Source organism: Microtus oregoni, unplaced genomic scaffold, assembly GCF_018167655.1.
Source record: "Microtus oregoni isolate MIOR12 unplaced genomic scaffold, Mior012 000000F_ref0000247, whole genome shotgun sequence".
NCBI lineage: Eukaryota > Metazoa > Chordata > Mammalia > Rodentia > Cricetidae > Microtus > Microtus oregoni.
The window spans coordinates 21,994,396-22,016,265 of record NW_024543059.1 but is presented as its reverse complement, the minus strand read 5'-3'; the positions used below and the strand labels follow the sequence as shown (position 1 = coordinate 22,016,265).

General features: G+C 42.3%; 1 protein-coding gene across 1 annotated transcript in view; it reads right to left on the bottom strand.

Moving 5' to 3' along the window:
• Mctp2 (multiple C2 and transmembrane domain containing 2) overlaps positions 1 to 21,870 on the bottom strand; it is a 221,977-nt gene that overhangs the window by 144,906 nt on the left and 55,201 nt on the right. The window contains exons 3-4 of the mRNA XM_041638380.1: positions 15,672 to 15,734; positions 14,087 to 14,195 (exon numbers count right to left, since the gene is read on the bottom strand). Coding sequence (XP_041494314.1) covers positions 14,087 to 14,195; positions 15,672 to 15,734 — 172 coding nt within the window. The remainder of the gene's footprint in view (positions 1 to 14,086; positions 14,196 to 15,671; positions 15,735 to 21,870) is intronic.

The window sequence follows — 21,870 nt, the reverse complement described above, 5'->3', positions numbered from 1 at the left end:
GCATGAAAGAAAATATTAATGTCTGGAATTAATAGAGAAAAAGGGACCAGGGTTTACAAAGCCAAATTAGGAAAGAGGGTGTCAAGTTAGTGCGGTGTTAATTGTTAGTGAAAATTTGCGAGGAGGGGGTAGTTCATGGTGACTTTCTCTCTCTCTAGGAGCCTAAGTGCCTGACTGTCAGGGAAGTGGCATCTCAACTAGGCAGGTCCTGAAAAGGGGCCAGAGAGAGGCTCTGGAATGCAACTCCCAGATTATACAGATGAGGAGCTGACACCTGAATGGGTGGACTTTAACCTTCCTCACGGGGAGCCTTGGATACAAAGAGGCTTTTGTGGTAGCTGGTACTCTCAGTGGAGAAGGGAGCAGGCTGTGTCTCCCCAAGAGTCTCAAACTCAGACTCTTAGGACCCAGGGCAGTCATCTTCTCCCACCCTAGACAGACGGGAGCTTCCGGAGGCAGGACTTCTACATGCATAGACCCAACCAAGCATGGGCACAGCATTTTTTTTTTAAAATATGTAAAATGTGTCTTTACTGAATAAGTCCTGACATCTGTCCTGGTCATTATCCTCAACATGACATAACTATTTACTTATAAGATATTGACATTGTGTGATTCATCTATAGATTAAGGAAAAGATAGGGGAAGTACATGTAGGTAATATACAATTCTCATGCTAATTTACATATAATACTATATATACACATACAAATGTGGCAGTTTATATGCTACATTCTATATAAAGGACTTGCTGACTCATGGATTATGGAATCAACAGAGGTACTAGAAAATAATGACATCCAGATTCTAGGGGGTGGTTGGATCTGCATGCAGTCTATCCGTGCAGCAGAGAGGTACCAAATGCACCTCCTAAGAACCATGTGAGTCACAGGTGTTTCTGCTCATGCCCACTATCCTACGGATGGTCACTCTCCTTTGACATGTACCTGTCAATCATGCTACCTGTCAGTCATGCTACCAGACCACTGATACTTGTGGTCTTTTCCAATTCTTGTTCTGTACCAGGGAGAACTTGCACCCCACAACACGGCATGGGGTCCCGGGTAATATTCAAAAGAAGTAAACACAGTGTGGAGTTATATTCACTAGGAAGTAGGAAAGGTAGCTCCTACTTCACATGTCAGTGAGGGTTCAAATAAAAAAGGCAGGAGTTAAAATCACCCTGGGACCAAACAGGAACAAAGACTAGGATAGGGCAGGGAGAGAGACCCAAAAATTAGCTACTGTTGTCATACTAGACAGGCATTTTAGTGAACCCAGAAATTAAGACTAAAGAAAGGAAGAAATGGAGGGAGGGAGGGAGGGAGGGAGGGAGGGAGGGAGGGAAAGAAGGAAGGAAAGAAGGAAGGAAGGAAGGAAGGAAGGAAAGAAAGAAAGGAAGGAAGAAAGGAAGGAAGGAAAAAAGAAAAGAAAAGAAGAGGAGGGAAGGAAGGAAGGAAGGAAGGAAGGAAGGAAGATTTGAGACAGAGACCAAAGTGCTCTAAACATACACAATAAAGGATTAGCTCCTGCAAGAAATGTGCGTGCTTTATTTCCTGTTCCCAGCCTTTTTAATTTTGTTTAAGTAAAAGTAGCATATGTCCCCAGTATTGATATGAAATGAAATCTGTATCCTTTGAGTGATTCCATTTGTCTGGTTTGATACCCATAAGCAGTCCCTTGGGTGTTTTACAGGAGAACATATATGTAAGAATCATTTTTAAATGACTTTATTTTTCTCAAGTAATATGCCGTATTGCTGGGGCCACAACAGCAACATGCACTTACTGGTGTCTTTCCAGTATACCCATCCTGGCTGTGCTGTATCCGTGCTGGCAAACGCTTAATATGTTCCCTGCCTCAGACAGTAGTTCAGCCAGCAGGTTTAGGCATCCATCCTTCAATCCCTTTCTATGGCAAGTTTGTGCCGCTGAAGTCTGACAGTGGCTTGTTCTGGTTCTAACAGACCTTATAAAATTTTTTCTAAACTTATCAAACCTAGGCGTGGGTGCGAAGGATGGCCCTGTGGGTAGGAGAGCTTGCTGCTCTTTCAGGGGAACCCCAGTTTAGCTCTCGGCATCCACTTTGGGTAACTCATAGGGGACCCACCCCCCACTTCTGGCTTCTCAGGGCACCCACATACATGACATATAAAAGCACACACACCTACATGTAAATAAACGTAAAATCAATATCCTTCTAAATGCTTATCAAACTCACACTATACATTGTTTTTGTCTCTTTCTGCCTTCCCAGACATTGAATATTTTAAACCTTTATTTGAATTGGTTGGCAGGTATGGGGTGGGGGGGGGAACCACCTCTGTCTCTCCCCTTATCTATAACACCTTTAGGGACTTTCCTGCTGCTCTGATTTCTGCTTGTTTTTGTCAACCAGGTTCTTGTTCTTATTATGTGATTCTGTTTCAGAGGGCTCAGCTGGTCTTCTGGCTACAACTGGGACGGATCTTCCTTATGGAAACTCTCCCCAAGCCCACATGTTGTCAGAATTTAACAAGTTATTACTGGCAATAAGTTCTTTTCTTTATTATTTAATCAAATTAGCCAAGGTCTGACTTCTGTCTTTGTACTTTCACATCCTGAAGAGAAGCATTTTTTTTAAAACCATAAGATTTTAAATTAATTCAGCCTTGTTTCTTCCCATTAATTTTTGTACATTATTATTTTTTTACACTATAGTTTTTGGTCCATCTGGAGTTATTTTAGTATGAAGAGGAAGGAAATGTAGATTCACTCAGGAGGAGAGTCAAGTGATCAGAGTCCGGCTTTGCACATATAAATCTGGCAGCAGCTTGTAATTCAGATGACAGAGAAAAGAGGAGAGAGCAAGGACACCTGGGAGCTGGCCCGAAAGCTGCAGCAGGAAGTGGAGGGTGGAGGAGAAAGCTGAGCTCAGACTGAAGAAGCTCAGGCAGGAGGCTAGGGGGCTGGCACAGTTGTTAAAGTGCCTCTTGAACAAGTGAGAGGACTCAAGTTCAGATCCCTGGAGCCCAGGTCCATGGGGCAGGGTATGTGTGGCATCCTATTTATAGTTCCAGACTCAGGGAGCAGGGGCAAGGCATCCTCAGAGGATGCTAACCATCTGTATATTCCCTGGTTCCGATTGAAAGGCTTTCCCTAAGAGTAAGGTGGAAAAGAGAGTAAAAATGATTCTTGTCATCCAACCTGGAGCTTCCATATTCACACACACACACACACACACACACACACACACACACACACACACATTCTCTCTCTCTCTCTCTCTCTCTCTCACACACACACACACACACACACACACCATACACACATGCCATTTAAAATGGAAAATAAAAAATGAAATACCCAGACATCCTTGTCATCTAGAGAGATGCTCTGGAGACTGGAAGGAATATGTTGCCAGAGCCATTGGAAATGGCTCCTCAGTGTTCTCACTCATCTGGAAATTTCAAAACGTACAGTGAAATATTAAGTTCCATTAATAGGGCCAGTGAGGCGGTTTAGTGGATAAAAGCACTTGCTGCTCAATCCTTAAAAAATTGATCTCTCAAACTCATAGCAGGAGGAGAGGAGTGACTCCCATACATGAGCAGCTGTCATCTGACCAGCACATACATGCCTCAGCATGCATGGAGACACATGCACACGTGCGCGCGCACACACAAATAGTAATAATAATAATATTAAAAATACAAAATAAAAATCTCACTAATAGATGCAATATATAATGAACAAAAATATAAGTACAACTTAAAATTTTTGGGAAACATATTCTTAAAATAATCTGAATATGGAAAACAATGACTGGAACATATACAGACGTACTAATAAATTCATCGACAGCTGATGATGGGGAACCTCCTTCAGCCAATGGCCTTTAAGAGGCTGGACCAGGTTGGGGGCGTGACTTAGGGTACCAAAAAGTCACAGTCAGATCCAGCCCTCTCTCTTCTCCTCATGAACCACACCTGGATGTCGGACCCAATTCCTATTTCCTTGCTGTGATCCGTGAGCTCCCTTTTCATATAGAAAAACCTTAAAATACTCTATTTGGAGTTAGCTTGGATTATCTGACTCACATCACCCCCCCCCCCCCTCATTTGACCCGTTCTGCATCAATCTGAGCTCCTGGAAGGAAAGGCACAAGCCTAGGGCTACCCAGCACACACGGGGATGCTGAAGTTAGTGCAGGAACATCCTGTGAGTAACTGTGCAATCTTGAATAATTCACTCAATTTCCTTACACTACCTATTCTCCTTTGCAATGTGAACAACTACCATTCTCAAAGGAGTCCCCTGAGAACAAATAAACCAATCTCCTTTAATGGTAGTCAGAATTTACGAAGAAAGCCTCCTTGTAAGGGCTGCTATTTTTAGCATCATGATTCAGTTAAGTTATAAAGGGGGGGGGGAGCATATAACCATTTACACAGTCCTAATGTTCATTTACTTTATTTTAATGCACAAGGTAATTCACATAACCAATCTCCCTATAAAGTTTCTTTAGTGCTATCCCTGACGGTGTGTGATTTTCTATCACCTTCCTTTTAGGGAGACGGGAAGAAAAAACTGCGAGCTTAAATTCGTTTTTCAGGATTCCATACATACACTCGGGAAAACATCTCTGAATCCTTCCTAGGTGTTCCGGAAGGAAACAGCTGTACACCAAACTGAAACTCTGAAATCCCTGGGAACATGGTCTCTCCCTATCTAAAAACCCAGAGGTTGTTCACTGAGGACTTGAGGGCACTCTGAAAATCTAGCCTGGCAGTATGGGGCCCATGAGCCCTGTCTTTGAAGCTGGTTAAATAAAAGAACAAGATAATTTGCAGAAAAAAAATAAATAAGTAAGAGTGGTATGCTATCTGTGACTTTTGCATAGGAGCCTGTGCTCCACAGAATCACGGGAAGCCATGCAGCTACAACAATGTCAGCCCACTACATCCGTCAACAGTCCCATTCAGAAACCAGAAGGGGCAGATGAGAAAGAGAGGGAGCAGTTTACTTGATCCTATGAAAACCGAGGAATCATTTCCTATTTAGTGTATGCGTTCCGAACATCCCAAGCCAAGGGTTCTCCTGGATCATTCAATGCAGGGAACACAACCATCTGTTGGTAGGTCCTAGCCCAGGCTACTTCTGCAGAGGGAGGCTATCGGCTTCTGAGACCAGCTTTCCCATCTTCATCCTCGGAAGAGTTGTGTTTTCAATGCCTTACTGCCCTTGAAACATGATTTGCTAATGTGCCCACCCTAACTGAATAGGAACAAAGTCTCTCCTTGAAGGGGACCATGCATACGCAAAACCTCCTGGAGCCCCTTGAGTGAGGACTGACCCTGGCTGAACCTTGAGATACAATGGTCTCAGGCAATTTACAAATATGTATGATTTAAAAAAAAAACACCCACCAATATCCATTTTACTCAACAATATTCCAGGAATCAGCTTATGGCAGAATTAATGATCTGAAAGTCTCAATTTTACCATAAACCTCCTTTAATTGTTTATGACGCTTATAAAGACCTGTACGAAATATAAAATAGAATCTGTCAGTGCTGCAGTGAAGTAGGCATTGAGTGCTTCCTGGGGCATTTGGATTCTCCTAGACACATGACCTTCAAGTTTCCTCCATCCATATCCTACAACCATTGTCTCTACCTTCTGAGACTCTGGTCCGTGTACCACCTAGAGTCCATTGAAGTTTCATATTCTTTCCATCACTAATCTTCCCCTCTCTGGCTCCACAGCCTATGCTACAGCATCTCTGTCTCTATCACTTTGCTAGCATAACAGCTTTTTAAAGAGTGGTTCAGTGACTCAGAGCACTTGATCTGGCAGAGGACCTGGGTTCACTTCAGAGTGCCTACATGGAGGCTGACAACCATCCATCACTCCATTTTTAAATGGATCTGAGACCCTCTTCTGGGTGCCACCAACTTCTGCTCCCATGGGTACCAGTCATGAACAGGGTGCACACACACACACACACACACACACACACACACACACACAGAGAGAGAGAGAGAGAGAGAGAGAGAGAGAGAGAGAGAGAGAGGCAATAACTCCATACTATATTACAAAAATATATTTAAATTAAACAAAAATGTAAGTATTCTTTAAAATGCTACTTTGATTTTGCCTGCATAACCTATTGCTAATGAGTCACATACATTCTACAGCTATTTTAAAAGTCTATATTATATATACATATATGCATCAATATTATATACATATATGTATATACATATAACTATCATATGTATATGTATATACATATAACTATCATAACTCACTTTGTAGTTGAAAGACTTGTCAATATATACAGATTCAGTAATTTCAGTAAATTGGTTATTTGGCGAATACAGGATTTATCTGGTCGGGCTTTGGTGGAACGGCCACACAGACAATATGCCTGTTTCCCTATTCTTTTCAGACAACCAGAAGCACACATGAGTGTGAACTTCAGTGACTCTGAAGCATGGCCATCTTTGTAACACTAGAAACAAAGGTTTCAAGTAAAATGAGACAGACTGAAGACATAGCAACAGACATGCCCAAGAGCAGAACACACATGTACAACAGACACGTGGAGAACATCATGGGACCCATCCCATCCCATGCTGCGCCTAACAATGGACACCCTCACCCACATAGGCAAGTAGATAAAAACTATGCAGAGTGAAGTGGTCAAATAGACTCAGCAAACATAGGGGTCATTCCTGGCTCACTTTCCTTGGCCCCTCAGGACCACTGAGAAAGAATTAAGTGGAAACCGGCTCAACAAAGTGGTAAGCACCAAACATCCCTATCAGCGCAGAGCGTATGGACCCCCAAAACAAAACCAAGCAACAAAAGTCCCCAGAGAGGAGCTCTCAGAAATGGTAACACACACAGACCAGCATGTCTTGCGTGATCTATTCAGGATGGGAAGGGGATCCACAGAAACAGATTCCAAACTCGGCTGTGTTCATTTATTTCAGCATCTTAAGCTGGGAGGAGAGGATGACTGACTCACACCACTGGCTATGGTTTGCATCTTTGTAAGCTTTCGGCTCGCTTCTGTCTCAGAGACCCAGGATTTTAAGCTGCGGCACGTGCATAGTAAGGATCTCATGCCATCTGGTGTTCAGAGAGGGTACTACAGTCAGAAACAAAGCTGGAAGCTTGCAAAATCAATTGGGTTGTGTGTGAGAAGTAGGAGTGTGGTGTGCACTTGACTCTTGCACTACGGAACACATGGGCAGAAATCCAGAAGAAGCCCGGGAAGCAAGCACCGGTACATACTGCACTTGCATGTGTGGATGTTGAAAAATGGCAATCTAACATTGGGGAGAGAAAGATCTGTCCTTGGTCATCTAAAGTCATTTTGAAAAAGAAACATGAAGTTTTCATTCAGGTCCTCATATTGGAAAAAAATGGAGACAGATTTAAAAAAACACAAATGAGAAATGAAAAACTAAACAGTCTGAGAAGCGTGGACTAATGAGAGAGGAAGAGGAGCATGGGCCTCTGTAGACAGGGAAGCAGAGGAAGGCGCTACTCTGAATAGATTTTCACAACACATTCTTCAAAAAGAAAAGTGAAGGTCAGATTACAAATCCCAGTGTTATCTGTAAACACATCCAGCACACTCTGGAAGCAGGGGCCATTCTGCACAGAAGAGGGCGTGCAAAGATAACAAGTATGAACACACATGTTAAAATGTCCAAAAGTATTGATGCAAACATAGATTTAAATAAACCAAAGGGATAATGATTTTTTTTCTCTACCCAATTAACAAAGTTATTCTATATTCAATGTAGGGAATAGAGAGGGAACCACTTCATTGCTTCTGGTAAGAGTAAGCTTTTCTCGGGAGCAAACCGCTAATCTTGTAATGAGAACACTGAACAAGTCAGACGATGATGGTAGGGCCGGAGAAAATCAATGCAAATCAATAATTGACTTGCAAAGAAGTTAAGGCCAAAGCTGTACACACAGTTTAAGACGCAGGAGCATTTGGGGAAGCATGGTTTGTGATAATAGAAATGGGTGGGGAGGCAGCAAGATGGCTCGGTGTGTGAAGATACTGCCACATTAGTGGCCTAGTAACCTGAGGTCAATCCCTAGAACCAGCACTAAGAGAAAACTGACCAGCACAAAAGTGTTATCTAACCTCTACACACATGCTGTGACATACATGTACCCACACACATCATGGGAGCATGTGCATGCATGTGACTGAACACACGCACACACGCACGCACGCATAAACATATGCACACAATAAATAATAATAAATAGCAATAAAATACATTTTCTAATTAACCTAACTTGGATCATTGATTCAACAGAGCATGACTTACTTTGTTTTAGTTTTTTAATATTTATTTATTTATTATGTATACAATAGTCTGTCTGTATGTATGCCTGCAGTCCAGAAGAGGGCACCAGACCCCATTACAGATGGTTGTGAGCCACCATGTGGTTGCTGGGAATTGAACTCAGGACCATTGGACGAGCAGGCAATGCTCTTAACCTCTGAGCCATCTCTCCAGCCCCTCTAAGGTTTTATATTTCTTCTTAAATACTTTGTAATAGAGAAGAACACACTTAAGAAACCAAAGTAAGTGATAGAGCATTTCATAAATTAGGGTTTGTTATATGGTATAAAAGAAACCCACTGTCAAACTTATATCAGCAAAGGGAGATTCGTCTTAAATTCTAGTAAGGACCTGGTGGAGCCCTATCTGCTCCCTCTCCCATGTCAGTCACTGCATCCGGAGGAGTATTTTCTGAATCAAATTTAAACTGGAGGGCACAATACCACCCCCAGAGTAGAAAGAGTCCTTCAAATAATGAGTTCTAGAAACACCTGCCTGTCGGTCATTGAAGCCCCATCAAGGAGGTTGTTTCTCTATGGCTCTAATGTGATCATTTCTTCATTATAAAGAAAACAGACAATCATGAAACATTTTTGTTGTTGTTGTTGTTTGTTTGCTTGCTTGCTTTTCTAGACAGGGTTTCTCTGCAGCTTTGGAGCCTGTCCTGCACTCACTCTGGAGACTAGCTTAGCCTTGAACTCACAGAGATCCGCCTGCCTCTGCCTCCCAAATGCTGGGATTAAAGGTGTGTGTCACCATCGCCAGGCAACAATCATGAAACCTAGCCTGCTATGCGTAGCAAGATTTAAATGAGAGGCGCTGACCATTGGAACACTCTAGTGGAGTCCATCAGCTTTTAAACACCTATTCATGTGGTGGTCTTGATGCTCTTGGCCTTTAGATCATTCCTCTCAAAAGTGACCTCCTGTCATCTGAAGAGGAAGCCGTCACTACTCTATAAACAAATGTCAAATACATATCTATTCCAGATATGAATAAAAAGAGAAGTTTTGTGTTGGAACGGGGCATGAGTTTTCAAAAAGCTCAAATCACAAAGAAAATCATCAGTCCTCAACACAGTGGGAGTGATGGTTATGGCCCTCGTGGTGTTATGGTTTCATTTTTCCCCACTGCAATGCTGGAGAGAAGCCAGAAGAGGGCACCAGCACCACAGTATTCTTTAAGGCCACAGCTGTGGGCCTGGGTTAACCTACCATCAAGGGGAAAACGCTTTAATGGCTGTGTTATTTGCTTCAGCTGTAAGTCTCCAAGACTTAAAATTACTGGACCAAAACCACACCAATACCATAGAAAAAGGCAAGTCTTAAGTGCTCAAAAACAGTACAACATGGGTAATCTTACAGCCCCCAAAGTAGGAAGAAAACAGGGAATACAAAGTAGGTCCTTAATGATGTAGAGAGAAGAAAACAAAAACAAAGAGGGGAGAGAAAGAGGGCTGAGGCAAGGACAAACAGACAATTACCGAGAGGGGAATGGCCATGGCATTCCTCAAAGAGCGAGCTCAAGGCCATGCCCAGACAATGATGTACTCAAGTTCACACTACAGCAAGCAAAACTGCTTGCCAAAAAAAAAAAAAAAAAAGGAAAAGAAAGGAATCCCTCACGTAGACACAAAATGCCCATTGTAGATCTTGTGTGGTACAGGCAAAGGGACGTATCAGAAACCCAAAGCAAATAATTCCACACCAGAAAGAGTCCTTCCAGGGCAATCTTTGATATGCGTCCAAACTTCTAGAACTATGTAATTAAAGCTTTTGGCCTCACATGACACTGTTCTCATATCCATAAGTATTCATATGTATATAGTCATGTTTATAAGGGGTGGAAAGAGAGACTTAGGGATAGAGTGAGGGCAGGGGAGGGAGAGAGAGACAGAGACCGAGACAGCAGGAGACACATACAGAGAGAGAAAATTATCAAGAGAACATAAACCAAGGTCAGACAGTCCTGGGTGGAAACTGCAGACCCCTGCGCTTCACAGGGCACCAGTGGTAAAACTGTTCAACATCCTGAGCCACAAGTCCCTAACAAGTTCTTTCCAAAGAACACCTAACAACTTCGAGCAGATGAGGGAGGGGGACTTGATCGGGGGAGGGGGAGGGAAATGGGAAGCGGTTGCGGGGAGGAGGCAGAAATCCTTTAAAAAAAAAAAAATCCCAGAAAATCTCAGCATCTTCAAAGACAGAAGCAAAAGATTCAACATCAGCAGGGTGTGTTTCCCAGCCCAGGCCAACCAGGGCACGACAGTGCCTGGATCGAGATCAAGACATCTTCAAGCACAGTTTAGTGCTTTCTTGATGCTGTCTAACTGCAGGCTTCTCCTGAAACTGAGTCTTCCCCTCAAAACCTGGAGAAAAACCAAACCATGACTTCTGGCTCCCTAATATCTCCAGATATTAATGTAATATTTTGTCTTTTTACCAAGATGTTTTCTAGATCTAGTAAAAGTCAGAACTTCCAATTACGACTGCTTTGTAAGCACATCTTCTTGATTCAAACAGTGGTTTTGGTCACTGTGCTATTAAAACCATGTTTTTAGAGGAGGAATCCAAAAATCAGACCATAATATTCTAGTCAGAGGTCAGCAGCTTTAGTACCTGGGTTCAATCCAGTCCAACATCTAGTCTGTTTGTTCTGCTTACATTAATGCAGTTTTCACAGAGCATAGTCATGTCCATTGGCCTATGTACTCTTTATGGATGCTTTCCCACCGTATTACCCCAAGTTGAAGAGCTGGCACTCATAGGCCAGGAAACCTAAACTAACTACCACAGGGCCTTTTGTCTAAACTGTTTGCCAACCTAGATCTAGACAGAAGGTTTCCTAAACAGGAATGATTTTGTAACAATTCAAGGAAAAAGCTGAGATCTTTGGTAACAGAGAATGATTCATCAAAAATAACTTTTATGAGCAAAACCCATGAAATAAAACAATGCATTGAAATTAACCATCTTCCAGCTGTTTCCCAGGGCTGAAGGGGTAACTTAAACATCTGATACCTTGGAAAGCCTCCATCATAATTGGAAGTCAATAGCTGATCAGTTACATGTATTTGAACTTCCAAATCAAATTAAAAGTTAAATTTATTATTCCATTTAAGTAAAATAAAATAAAAATACACCTCTTTTGTGAATAATGACTATACACTCTCCAATGATAAAAGGAGAGGGATGAGCCCGAGGAACACTGTGCTAAGTGAAATAAACCAGGCTCAGAAAAGCAATGTTGTGTGTTCTCATTTGTATAAAGAGTCTCAGGGAAGTTAAGAGTAAAATGGTGGATATCATGGGACACGAAGGACATAGGGAAGAGAGAGGGGGACAGAAGTTAGTCACAGGCATAATGTTACAGATGTGTGGGACAAGCAGTTCTGAACTGGTGTCACACAGTAGAATGACTACAACCAACAAACTATATAACGTGTTCCAGAAGGTGAAGATAGTCAATGTTGTCACCTTGATAAGCTGTTTAAAGTGATGTATAAGCAAACTGTCCACATACAATCATTCCATATGTTTGTACATACCTAAACATGATACCCCATAAATGTGTGTCAATAAAAATTAAAACAGCAAAGTTTGAAAGTAGTGCACCTGAGCCCCAGTGTTTCATTCTCTTTCTGACATGGCCATAGCTTCATCATCACCCAAGTAAACCAACCACTGAATAGGGATGTGCAGTGATTGTATTCGAATGACTCACCAAGAATGGGCTAGCTAGATAACTCACATATATGAGAGAGGATCAAAAGATTAGAAAGGAGAACAAAAGGATCCAGGGCCTATGATTGTCCCCAAAATTAAAGATTTGGAGGAAAGAGAATTCCAAAAATATTAAGGATGTACATATGTTTGTGAGAATATATGCATTGCAAAATAAAACACATACACACACACACACACACACACACACACAGCAAATTTGTTTGAGGACCTGTAAAATTAAATACACTTTCTGCAGAATATTCTTAACACCTGAGGAAGTTGTCACATGAACTTGACAATGCTCCTTTTTGACATAAGTAGTCACTAGGACACTTAGCAGGTCAGGTCATCTGTAAGTGGTCACTTGTATTGATTCAATATCACATCCCTCATATGTTATCTCAGCTATGAAGAGCTAGGTGACCCTTCTTACTAAATTGGCATGAAATGTATCTATAGACATGGATGTCTTTACGACAGATATAAAACACGCATGATTCAAATGACAGGTGAGAAATTGTGGTACTGAATACGAAATAATAGACTTACTAACAAGTACAATGCAATATCCTCTGTTTTAAAACTACATATTAAAAGAGAGAGTATTTATTAAGAAGAAAAAATGTACCAGGTGATAGTGTTGACCATCTTTAATCCCAGCACTTGGTAGGCAGAGGCAGGCAGATCTCTGTTGAGTTTGAGGCCAGCCTGGTCAACAGAGCAAGAGTTCTAGGGTAGTCAGAACTATTCAAAAAACCAAAAACAAAAAAGAAAAAAGAAAGGAAAGAACAACGGCAGAGAAAGAGACACACACACAAAGGATGTACTTCACACAGTTCTGACTGACAGAAGTTGTATAAATGAGATCAGATTTGTGGAAGAATTGACAGGACAAATACATGCAGTAAGGAAGGGTTGTAGGAAGAATTCTGATGCACAGGTTGGGTGAATAGGAGGAGAATGTGTGTGTGACAGACAAGCTTGCCATGCTCCAGGCTTGGAGGCAGCAGATACAAGAAGTGGAAGCCAACATATGTATGATTGAACACAGGGCCTGGTGCACTGTTCATATAGCAGAAGATAGATCGACACTCCCTTGTCCACTGATGCTACCCAAGGAAGAACCAGCACAACATGTGTGGACATACAGGAAGACAGCATGGGCAATATGCCAGGAAGAAAAGTCTTAACTGGCAGGTGGCAGGAGTTACTCAAGAGCAGAACAGAAAAAAAAAAAAAAAAAAAGGTACTACCTGCTCAGCTGCATGTCTCAACCCTCTTAACTGGGGGCAGGCCATCATGAACAAAGATGGCATCCATAAGTGGGGGCCCAAGGACACAGAAAATATGAACAACCTCTTGGGCAATTCACAGATACAAAGGACTTGGAGCAACACGTTGAGTTTAAAAAAGAAAGTATATTTGCACAGAAAACCATGCATTATCTTGAAGATGTATTGCAAAGTAAGAATTGATGTCTATTGCACAACAATATGGGTATCGTGGTCTCAATTTAGTTTCTCTCTATATAGAAATGTATAGAGACTTGTATAGAAGACAAAGAAAAGACAGATAATGACTACAAAGGGGAGCCTCTAGGGTCTCAAAGCAGGAGGGAAGAACTTTAAAGGCTATCTGCATCAATTAATCTCATTGTCTCATCTTAGAAATCCACTCACTCTTTTCAATGAAGGGGTAAGACCAATGGACTATTTGCTAGACCGCTTGCTATATGCCAAATACAAATTATCATGGCTATTTCATTCTAAAATAGCTTTATATGTTGTTATTACTCTTTTTTTTAAGGACACCAGCATATATCACTTTTAAATACCTCACAGTCAATGGATATGGAAGACTCTGAAGCTGTGAGTATGGTGTGAGGGACCAGCTCCTCTCTAAACAGTGTGAGCTGTACAATGCCTGATCATGCCTTTGGAGCGGGACACGGAGAGGGTCTTTATGGCTACTGAGCAAGCGCACAACAGACCAACCTTACCGCAGCGATCCCGGACCACGAGGTTGCGGCCTTCCTTCAGGTGTATGGTGAGTAGGTATGCGAAGGGGCTGGGGAGGTGGCTCAGGCAATCTCCGGCTTCTCCAAGCGTCTGCACAGGTGAGAAAGGGATCTGAGTCAGTGAAATATGGGCCCAAGTGGAGACATCGCTTACTAATCAGGAATGGCAAAAGCAACAGTTGTCAAGAATGAACCCCCGCTGTAGCAGGCTCTGATAAAATGGTCGTTAAATGCATTATCAGTCAATTACTTTATATTTTCCCCCAGTGGGATTGTCTCTGAATTAAGAGGTAGTCGTGAGTATAACTTCACAAGATGAACTTCCCAACACGGATGGTATGTCGATGTCCGAAATCCCTCAACCCCTTAATTCATTGTGAGTTCTCTTATAAAACTATTCACTCAGCCTGGAGAGATGACTCGGCAGTTGGGTGCTTCCTGTGTCATGATGAGGACTGGCGTTTCAGCCCCAGAACCAACAAAAGAAGCCAAATATTCTCTGCACAGAGAGGTTCTTCCAGGTTGGCTGGCATCTAGCCTAGCACAGAAAATACGAATGTCGGTCCAGGGAGAGATTCTGCCTCAAAGGAACAAGTGGAAGGTGATGAAAGGGGTATGCCCTGTTGTAGCCTCCATGTGCACAAAGGCAAGTGTAGCCACATGTACAGGTATGTGCACACACACACACACACACACACACACACACACACACACAGGGTAGGTGGGGGATAAACTTTTAAAAATAAGAACAGAACACCAGAGAAGGAATAGTATGGAGAAAGGAGGATGGGGCTAGCTGCCACCAAGGCGTGTCCCCATAGCCACCTCAGCTGTGGAAGTTTCCCACTTCTTCTCTATATCCCCACCAATCCTAACCAACTCAGCAGACCCCCTACACATGGCTATAAGTTCAACTCTCAATGTGAGTCTCCATCTTCCAGACACAGGTTCTTCACCAAGGTCCCCAAGTCAACACTTGATAGTCTCCGCTCTGGGCTCTCCAGGGTAGGAACATTTCACTTTCATCCCTCAGGCCCTTCCTTGGTGTCCCGCTCTACCCTTCTGCTGCTATCCGGTCCCCTAAGCGCTACCGCTTCACTCTCTGGGAATTCTTCAACTGTCATGGGCCCCAGCGACAAACCCAACTATTTTCGAGTACCTGTGAATCGTATGAATCCCCTGTAACGCTAGAGCCAGTTCAAGCTCCCAACTTTCTTCAAAGAACAGGTGGAATGATTTATTATTCATTCATTAGACACTCAACCAATTGATCTTGTGGCTGCAGCTGCCCTTGACTTTTCAAAGTTGCAGAAGGCTTCAAAGGGCTTTGTCCTCTTTCCTCCAAACACAGCTGCATGGTTATTGTGTATTTTTAGACAGATCTATTCCAAGCTAACCAATCAATAAACCCGAATTAATCTCTTCCAGCTAGAACTTCCAAGACACATTTCTATTGGTGGGTACCATTTTATATGTTTTAAGGAGAAAGAAGCCAAGAAATATAAGCAATTGGTTAGACGTATTTACAAGGCTGACATCAGTGTTAGGTGTACTGAACATCACTCACAGATTCTTCTTCAAAATGATGAGATGTCATAGAAGCATTAAGATCATCATTGCCATGTGGCTTCTGTAAAAGAAAAGAAAACTCTGCTTTAGGAAAGCAAATGAACATTGCCTTGCAATCATGTCCCGCCTCGGTCCTTGGGAAATCTGATATTTGCATGCCTGGTTTCAGGTATGGGGGAGGCTTTGCTAACTGTGTGGCAAGAAGAGGTGAACTCAGAGGTGTCGATTGAGCCATGGCCTCTGAGACCTAGGTTATCTATGAGAGCATGCTTGGGTACGAGATTATAAGTACATCCACGCATACAGCAAACAACATTCGCTTGAAGACAATTTTCAGGGCACATAGCCACGCCCCTTCCAAGGAGGAACTGCCTGGGCTGCAACGACCAAACTAAATTGAGCTGCCCAGCCCCCAGAGAATTCAACATACACAAACTAGGAACCCATTCAATATGTAATTTGGGAAATCTTTTTCCAACTATATAGCTTGGGTCCCACAGGTGTCAAAAGACCAATCCAAAACTAGGAACCAGGAATTCCCAACAGATGATTTTACAGGGTCATATGTATGTCATTGTGTCAATATGCTACGATTCTCAGGAAGGGAGGGGTGACAGAATATATGTCTGTCAATAGGAAGTGTGATGTTCAGCAGCCTTCTTGGGCTAGTTGTGTGCACACAGACGAGGGACCATCTAGAAAAGCTCAGGGTTTTGCAGCATTAGCGAGCAGTGTGAGAGCCAGGGTGATGCCCGTGATGCCCGCAGGGAAACACAGACAGGAGCTGGCTGGGTTCCTGGGCAGCTCTCCTGGGAATCTGAGCATGCCGCCATTTGCCTGGCATATCAGTTCAGATAATTACTTGTATGAACAAATAGATACCATGCCTTGCTCTAATAACTGGGAAACTCCAAAGTTATAATCCAGCGTGGGGACAAGGAAGCCTGCAGAGAAAGCTTAGAAAACAGTCCCCTGGTATGCAGGCCGTGTTTGGAGGCACAGATGACCTGAGTCTTCCTATTCACTGGGGTATGCTAAGCAGCCTTCCTCACTAAGACATACACTCCCAGACCTTGAGACAGTCCCAGCATAAGAGGGCCATTTTTCATCCTCCACAAGGGAGGATGAAGAGTTGCAGAGAAGCAAAGGCTCCCTGACCTCCCCGCTCTGCATTTGATAACATCCAGGAGGCCATAACACACAGAAATGGTGTGCGTACCAATAAGCTTTCAGCCAGGAATAATAGGTGCCCTGGAGCTCTCGATTCTACTGTTCTCAGACTTTCCTCTGCTCCCCCAACCCTGGGTCAAATGTCCTCAGAGCATAAAGACCTCGTGGCCAATTCATATGAACTCACCTAGGAAGGGGGGAGGGAAATATCCTGTGCCTTGAGTTTTCTCTAGGGCACATACACTCCATTTACTGTACCCAACACCCATGTGAGGCCCAGCCTAATGATAGACAAGAAGGCAACAACAGGTCCAGAGCCAAGAAAACCTCTCCTTCAGGTTCTTGCTATCACCTTGATTGACTGTTTCTAAACTGATACCCAGGCAAGATAGGCTGGGCCATCAACAATTAGACTCTTACCCAACTTTCTTGATGCCAAAGAATTCATGGCATGACTTTTATACTGCACATTACCAAGCCCCCAATTTCTGCCTGATTTATTATGTCAATACTGATGTTTCAATATAACAATAACCAGCAGATTCTGATGCTCTGCAGCATGGAAAGTCTCCACTATCATTTAATTTTATTAAATGAATCAATGTTCCAGTTGACCATTTTTGAAGGTCGTCTTACAAAGCTACCAGGGCTGGGAGCAGAGTTCTAGTTGGCTATTCACTGACTGTCATAAGAGTCTGCCATCTTCCACTTCATCTACATATTTACTTTTGGTGTGTGTGTATGTGTGTTACAAGTAAGCATGTGGACCATATGCATGCCTGGTGCCTTTGGAGGCCAGGAGAAGATGTTGCAGGCCCTGAAACTGGAGTTAGAGAACACAGTGTGCTGAACCTGGGTCTTCTGTAATAGAAATGTTGAGCCATTTCTCCAGCTCCTTATCTTCCATTTTGAAGTGTGTGGATGGCTAAACGACATTATGCTAAAACATGATACTCTGTATACAATCTCCAATGTTAGCCTTATTCTATTTCATAATAATGCTACTTAAATGACCAAATTAGTCTGTATATGTGCCATAATATATATACTACTGAAAATGAACGCCAAGTCTTTATTTAAATACGCTGTAAGTTTCCCACTTATAGCAACAGGGAAATTCCATGTGAGCAATGACATTAATTCAACATTATGGCTGGTTTTACTCACAGAAGTCACCGAACTTAAAGTTATGGTTCCCACAGCCACTGTAACTGTCATCCACTATATATCCACGGGAAGGAAGGAAAATGATTACCATAAGAAGAGAAAGGCATTCCATATGCACAAGAGGACGAGTTACAACAGCTGGGAGACACATAACTTAAAGCAGTCTCATGCACTCTTACCCAGAACCCAGAGAATTATCCACTGAGCAGAATCTATAACATTCCCATCTCATCCATAAGCCTAGTAACTAGATCTTGGAGTTATGACTTGGTGTCTTAGTAAAAGGAGCACAATTATATTTGCATCATAAGGAGCGGCCAATAATCCTCTGCCGCTAGATGTTGGTGTTTATGTTCTGAGTAAAAATAATCAGGCATGTTGGGTTTGCTAAAACGCATCAAAGTAAGATCGCCACATTGCTACGTGTGCTGTGACTTTAAAGAGGCGTAGATTTGAACAACTGCTCTATGGTCGGGATACACAACAATTCTGCCACTCAGGAGACTCCTCCATTCTATCCCACTATGCTAACATATTCCTCCTCTTCCTCAGCCAAGGCAACTACTGATCTATTTCCATCATGCTACCTTGCCATTTATAGATTGTCTTGTCAAAGACATCATGCAGTGTGTCAGCGTATACTTTCACTTTGCACACTGCCTTTGAAACCATCCAAGTTCCCATCATTATCATGTCCCTTAATTGCCAAGCAGGATTCTCTACAAAGTGAAGAATCACTGAGCATCAGTTTGAGGATTTTAGACGAATTATTTTTAAGCACATACTCAGGAAAGAATGAATAATTTTGAACATTATAAAATCTAATAATTCACACCAAAATATATTAGGGCAATTATTTCCTACATGATGTATATGTGAGGGTGTTTAGCTCTCCTCCAAGGCAACAGGTGTCTTTTCTTTGATTTCCCTCTAGAGACACAGGGCTTTGCATTCTACTATAGAGTACTACGCCATAGGGGAAGCTAACCCAAAATTTGTGTCCCCTGTAGGTGTGAATCCCCAACCTAAAAGAATGAAAATTCATTGAAACCCAGAAGGGCGCAGGGAGGTTTGAGATGGATACAAGGTGTGTATGTGTGTGTGTGTGTGTGTGTGTGCGCGCGCGCGCGCACGCACACGCATGTGCGTGTGTGTCACACGTGCATGCAGGCCTGTCTGCCTGCCTGTCTGTCTGTCTGTCACAGAGCCAAAGAAATGGCTCTGTTGGTTAAAGTACTTGCTTAACAAGCAAAAGACCTGAGTTTGATTGACAGATGTCATGTAATGAGGTGGGCATCCTGGTGCACACTTGTAATATTAGGGCTGAGGAATAGAACCAGATGCATTTCTGAGGTTTGCTGGAAAGTAGCTTTGTCTATTTGGCTTAGCTCCAAGCACTGAGAGACCCTGTCTAAACAATCAAAGTGGTCATCTCCTGAAAAGAAAGACCTAAAGTTGACCTCTGACTTCTACACACAAATACAGACATGCAGGCATGCTTTAGCACATGTGATTACATGTACATGAATGTAAATACACTCTTGCACACACACACACACACACACACACACACACACACACACACACACACACAAACTGTCACCAAGGAACTTGAAAGCAAAACATTGGTATGAACAAATAAATTTTGCCTTTTCCATACACTTAATGTGATCTCGTATGAATGTGACCTTCCATGTAGTTCTTGCTGGGCTGTATACTCAAAAGCCACAACAAAGTGTGTCATCCCTGGGTGTCCGATTTCAGTAGAACAAGGCATATACCCACAGGAAGACAAGCTAACAACGAGGCAACACTGGCAGAGATCAATCATTTCATTTTAAAACTAATCCATGAAAGCATATGAGTGTATATATGAGTATCAAGTGGCATATTATTTAAAGTCTGTAACCTGTCTGGCTGTGGTTGTGCACGTCTTTAATCCCAGCACTCAGGAGGCAGAGAGAGGCAGATCTCTGTGAGTTTAAGGCCAGCCTGGTATACAGAGCGAGTTCCATCCAGGACAGGCTCCAAAAGCGAGAAAGAAACCCTGTGTTGGGAAAAAAAAAATCCTGTAACCTATTCTACGCTTTCAACACTATGGATATTCAAGAATATGCAAGACATAGAAAGCAAAATATAAGTAACAGGAATGTGATGGCCAGACAGGCCAGAGAAGCTATTAACCATTTACAAATATCAGGTCCATCATGCTAACATCTATTAGAAAGGTATCTTTCTTATTAAAATGCAACAATTTAAAAGTTCCATATCAAAAAAAAAAAGAAAAGAACAAATGGGAATAAAAATCTAAATATCTAAAATTGGGTTTTTGGCTTGGACCTTTCATTTGAATTCTGGTTCTGCCTGTTCATTTCTGTGCTCTCCATGCAGTAACATCAGAAGTGAGTGGTGACAGACACCTTTTCACCCACAAAGTCAAACACAGTTAGTATCTGGATAGTTACAAGGAAAAAAAAAAAAGGCCAATTCCTGATATAAGTGTTTGGCCAGTTCCCAGGTACTTCTTGAACCAGAAGTAATAGTTACAAATGACCTTCCTTCTTATTTGCAAGAGCTGTGTTAGCTGAACAATTTATCCCTTAATGTTTTCTTATCACTCCATAACTCACAAACACACCCATTATCATCTTTTATAAAGAAGTCCAAAGGCTGTCATCATATCCGCAATTTACAATGAAGAATCCAGAGCCAGGAGGCCAAAGAGTCACTAAGGAGAAGCAAGAGAGTTAGGCCCGTGGGAAGATTTTAAGCACATCACTATTCACTGGAACACAGCTGTGTCAAATGAACCTAGACCAGCCACCACAGGAGATGTACTGGGCACAGAAACACCCGGTAATAAACAAGGATCCGGTTCAAGACTACCTAGACTCAAATCCCTTAATAAACAAGGATCTGGGTGGGGAAAACCTAGACCCTAGACTCATACCCACTTCTGCTATTTCTTAGTGTCTTTGATTTTTTTTTTTTTTTTGCTTATATTTCCGGACAAGGAGACTTTTTCCAAAGAAGCAAGGCACGATACTTACCTTGTAGGTTTTAGGGGAAAGACAATTCAAAGGCTACTTAATGAATGACTTCTTTAGGGAGGACACTGTACCAGGCAAGCGCTTTGAAAATTGAGGCATTCCAATGAGATAATGCTGATATATACTTTAACAGAATTAATAACAAAGTGGAGTCACTATGCTAGACAATTTATTACTGTTATTATAATTATCATCATCATTATTATTATGGCAGATATGTTTGGGAGGTATAGAGCAAAGCCTTCATGAAAGATGGAAACTCTATGCTGCTTGTGCTATTAAAAGTTATACATGTTTCCAGCATTTGGGAGGCAGAGGCAGGCGGATCTCTGTGAGTTTGAGGCCAGCCTGGTCTACAAGAGCTAGTTCCAGGACAGGCTCCAAAGTGACAGAGAAACCCTGTCTTGAAAAACCAAATAAAAGTTATACATGTGTACGGGGTTAAAATATTATACTTCATAAATATACACAACGATAAGAACTAACAATGAGGACTACTGAGAACTCAAGAACAATGGCAATGGGTTTTTGGTCCTACTGCACGTACTGGCTTTGGGGGAGCCTAGGCAGTTTGGATGCTCACCTTACTAGACCTGGATGGAGGTGGGTGGTCCTTGGACTTCCCACAGGTCAGGGAACCCTGATTGCTCTTCGAGCTGATGAGGGAGGGGGACTTGATCTGGGGAGGGGGAGGGAAATGGGAGACGGTGGCGGGGAGGAGGCAGAAATCTTTAATAAATAAATAAATTTTAAAAAAAGGGAAAAAAAAGAATTAAGTTCTTTCTCTCTGTATGTGTTTGATGGGAGTGG